At 36.3% G+C, this 4,865-nt stretch overlaps 1 protein-coding gene across 1 annotated transcript in view; it reads left to right on the top strand.

The window, feature by feature from the left end:
- The window catches only part of LOC106883616 (calcium/calmodulin-dependent protein kinase type 1), a 59,836-nt gene extending 54,971 nt beyond the window's left edge, over window positions 1-4,865 (top strand). Inside the window, exons 8-10 of the mRNA XM_052971522.1 lie at window positions 625-703; window positions 3,442-3,529; window positions 4,621-4,865. Of these exons, the coding sequence (XP_052827482.1) occupies window positions 625-703; window positions 3,442-3,529; window positions 4,621-4,728 (275 nt within the window). The 3' untranslated portion in view covers window positions 4,729-4,865. The remainder of the gene's footprint in view (window positions 1-624; window positions 704-3,441; window positions 3,530-4,620) is intronic.

Genomic DNA, 4,865 nt, shown 5'->3' with positions numbered 1-4,865 from the left:
TGTATGTGTGTGTGTATATGTTTGTGTGTCTGTGTTTGTCCCCCCAACATCGATTGACAACTAATGCTGGTGTGTTTACGTCCCCGTAACTTAGCGGTTCAGCAAAAGAGACCGATAGAATAAGTACTAGGCTTACAAAGAATAAGTCCTGGGGTCGATTTGCTCGACTAAAAGCAGTGCTCCAGCATGGCTGCAGTCAAAGGACTGAAACAAGTAAAAGAGTAAGAGAGTCTCTTTTGTTCTAGCACAGACCGTCATTAGTTTTCTTGGATCCTGGTTTATTTGCTTTCTTTCTTATGGATCTTTTTGTTTGTTTTAGGTATCATAGCAAAGGCCATGCTGTAGCACTTCTAATACCTGAACTGTTTTACCTTATTTTTGGTTTCTTACTGATATTAAAATTATTATATTCTATAATATTTTTTTTTATATCTATTTTTTATATCGCAAATTTCATGGACTTCAAAAAAGCAAATCTTACTTTTCACTTTTCATCAGTCATGAAATCTGGGCTACATTATATTTCTACTGTAACAAACTTACATTTTATGCTATTTTTTTTTTTTCCTTTTTTTTTATTGTTGCATACAATTCTATATTTATTCTTCCAATTCCATATTTCAGCAACAGATTTTATAAAAAACCTCATGTGTAAAGATGCCACAATGCGGTATACTTGCAAACAGGCTCTTGCTCATCCATGGTAAGTTGCTTCAATCATTCACATCATCATCATCATCTTCCTTGAAATATTAGAAAGCTTCAGGTATGGAAGAACAGATCCTTTCACAATTTATTGACAGCTTCTGGGAGAAAATGTACTTACTTTCCCCACCGACCACATGGTTCTGGGTTCCGTCCCACTGTGTGGCACCTTGGGCAAGTGTCTTCTACTCTAGCCTCGGGTAGACGGAAACTGAAAGAAGCCCATCGTATATATGTATATATATATGTGTGTGTGTGTGTGCGTTTGTGTGTCTGTGTTTGTCTCCCCAGCATAGCTTGACAACCGATGCTGGTGTGTTTGCGTCAACCGTAACTTAGTGGTTCGGCAAAAGAGACCGATAGAATAAGTACTAGGCTTCCAAAGAATAAGTCCTGGGGTCGATTTGCTCGACTTAAGGCGGTGCTCCAGCATGGCCGCAGTCAAATGACTGAAACAAGTAAAGGGTAGAGTAATATATAGCAGTCAGAAATTAAGTTATTATTATCATAGCACACACAAACACAAACACACAAGTTTGGTGGGACAAACAAAATAAATAGGATAGACATGAACAGGATAAATACCTTATGGTATTTAGTTCCACCCTTTTAATTCCCAAGTTTGAATCCTGCCAAGATAAATATTTTTCCTTTCTTTTCCCAGAGTTAATAAAATATGTACCAGTTAATTAATGATATTTCATTCGATCATTGAATAGCTTGGAGTGCATTACCGCATGTGTTGTTCCTTATTTAAGTCGGTAAGTTGTGGTCTGAGAGAGAGAGATGACTGTTGTTTCTAGCAAGTCGTGTGTTCACACAGAAGCACTCCAGTTTGCTCTCTTTATTGTCTTTGTCCATGTCAACCTTGAATGAGAGGCCGATGTGCAAAGGCAATCTAGCCATGACCATCCCTTTTAAGCAGTATGTATAACTATTGTACCTATGATTTGAGGAAAATTTGGCTGCTATTTCTAGCATATCAAGCGTCTTTCCTGTCGAGCTCCACTTACAGCTGACTTCAATTGTTTCGTGAGACGTAGAAATACATAGAGTAGTGTCCCTTCCCATTTACCTACTCATTGTGAATTAAAGCTGATTTATAGTTATTTTCTTAGTGTATAGGGGAGCTGACTCTTGTTAGCCTTATTTTAAATATACTAAATACTGGTTTTTATTTTGTCTTTATTATTTACTAAGAATAAGTCCCGGGGTCGATTTTCTTGACTAAAGGCGGTGCTCCAGCATGGCCGCAGTTAAATGACTGAAACAGGTAGAAGAGTAAAAGAGAGAGAGAGAGCATCTTATATGACATCAGATACTAAAGGGGACATAAAGAAACTTAAGAATAATAATCCTTTCTACTAAAAGCACAAGGCCTGAAATTTTGTGGAAGGGGACTATCGATTACATTGATCCCAGTGTTTCACTGGCACTTATTTTATCGACTCTGAAAGGATGAAAGGCAAAGTCGACCTTGGCAGAATTTGAACTCAGAACGTAGCGACAGGCAAAATAACGCTTAGCATTTTGGCCAGCGTTCTAACAATTCTGTCAGCTCACTGCCTTAATAATAATAATAATAATAATAATAATAATAATAATAATAATAATAATAATAAGAGCACTCAGAGAGTGCAAACCCCTGCCAAGGCAACACCAACATCCTCTCAACGATTATCCAGAGATTTTTTTTAAATGTGAATATCTGAAATAAACTCAATTGCTCTCACAAAGGAGAAAACTAAAAATGAACCTGACCACTCTCAAAAATGAAAACAACAGGAAAATAATCCAGAATCTTTGTCCAGTACCGGATCGAGGCCAAACATCACTGCAAGTTTCATCCAAATCCATCCAACGGTTCTTGATATATCTTCTCCACAGACAAACAAACACAACTGAAAACAATACCTCCGCCTTCACTAAGGCAGAGGTGGTAATAATAATAATAATAATAATTTGGGCACAGGGAATTTGAACCCAGAATATAAAGACAGATGAAATGCTACAAAGCATTTTGCCTGGTATCCTAATGATTCTGTAGCTTGCCATCATAATGATAATGAAGTTATTATATACTGTGCTCAGGTGTATTACAACTCATCAGAATAAGTAACCAAAAGTCATGAATTGTACATAGAACATGCACAAAACGTGAACAGTGAATGCGACTTTAAAAAAATAGTGGTGGGGAATCAGGCTGGTGAATTTCAGGAAGCACGGCAGTTTTGAAGGATGTAGTGTTCTGACGGTTAACAATTGATGCAGGTAGTTTATTTCATGCTTCAGCAATTCTGAGTGTGAAAAAAATGTTTTTGAAAGTCATGGGTGCTGTGTTTTTGTTTTTTTTTCTTCTTTTTTATTATAACTAAAACTGTTCGAAAACCAATATTCTGCAAAAACATGTCTGACCATGGGGAATCTGATGTTGCTTGGACACAGCAAAGACAGCCAACGATAGAAAGTCTGCCTCAATAAACTCTGTCTAACTCTGCCAGTCTGAAAAAGTAATAAAACACTTTAATATGTTTAAAGAACAGATATATAAACATATATATTGTCTGTATGTGTGTATGTGTGGTTATCAACATAGCTATTTATCTAAATATTCCTATCTGTATATTTTGTGACATTTTCAACTAAGTGGTGGTGTAAAATACTGTTGTTATTGTTGGTGTTCGTTGTTGATTATGTAATTAATATTAATAATTAAATGTGATATTCCAATTGTAGGATTAGTGGAAATACTGCATTGGACAAGAATATTCATGCATCAGTCAGCGCCCAAATGAAAAAGAATTTTGCAAAAATTAAATGGAAGGTAAATATAAATTAAAAGCTTTATCTAGATTCAGTCCTATGTATGTATGTATTTATGATGTGTGTGTATGTATTTTCTTTAATAAATCTTTAGAATAGACCCTATTCTAAAGAGATTTGATGAGATTTTTCCAAGTTATACTAAATTCAACTTAAATTAGGGTTTCATCCTGTTGTAGGCTATTGCTGTAGGCAATATGTAGTTTTTGTGAGGTCCGGAGGTGGCAAATTGAAGGGCCGCCTCCGGCGGCACACACTCCAGCTACGCTAGTGCACCAAAGTATTTTGAGTAGTGTTCCTCGAATTCTGTTATAAACTGCTAATATTAGTAATAATAATTATTACTAATCTTTGACACACACACAATCACACACTATATATATGTATGTATATATGCAGCATAGTTCAACGGTTAATAATGTCACTTTACATTACTGTCTCTGTGTGTTTATATGAATATTTTTCAATGATGTGTAGTGGCAAAGGATGTAAAATATCAGTGAGATAACGGAAAAGCTGGTACTTCTCAAAGCAAGTTCTTTATAATGTTTGTTTTACATCAAATTACAGACAATCCCTTGTCACTGGTACCGTCAGGCATGCAGTGAACCAATGTAGCCAACAACACTATCGTTCACCAGTCATACTATTGTCATGATTTGAGTATTGAACATGGCATATATATTAGCCGATACTCAAAAGGGTGAGTGTCGTGGATTTTAGTAGCATCCAACGATCACTGGAGAGTTTGCCGAAAATCAGGGGTTTTATAACTACTCATACACGAATCATAGAACCGTAACCCCGTCAAAGATTTCTTCAACGAAGTTCATAATTCGTATATGGGCAGTAATTTTTAACCAATGAGAAATCAATAATTTCTCATGTTCGGGTAAACGAACTTACGTCCTCTCTCCGCCTCTTATGAGTTTGCTACACTATCAACTATATAATAATGTATTGTGTTTGATTTATTCAACCCCAATCCTGCTGCCCCACATATTTTGAGGTCTTTGTGCCAATGTTACTATCAGATGCCTTCACTCTAATTTGATTTTAATCTTTTTTTCTGCTTCTTGTTTTCATTTAAAGCAAGCCTACAATGCGACAGCAGTTATTCGTCAGATGAAGAAGTTGGCGATGAGTCGTGAAGATAACAACAGTTGCGATCACAATGACTCTAAAGCTACAAAGACGTAGAGGAAACCGCCAGAGGGACCCACAGCTTGGAAGCCTGTGGATACTTCCTTCATTTTTTTCACTCCCAACCCAAGAGTTATAATAAATCTCGACAACACCTGACCACCTTACCTTACCTTACCTTACCTTAATTACCT

Source organism: Octopus bimaculoides, chromosome 11 (genome assembly GCF_001194135.2).
Source record: "Octopus bimaculoides isolate UCB-OBI-ISO-001 chromosome 11, ASM119413v2, whole genome shotgun sequence".
Taxonomy (NCBI): domain Eukaryota; kingdom Metazoa; phylum Mollusca; class Cephalopoda; order Octopoda; family Octopodidae; genus Octopus; species Octopus bimaculoides.
The sequence above is the reverse complement of the archived record's forward strand: the minus strand, read 5'-3'. Positions and strand labels throughout refer to the sequence as shown.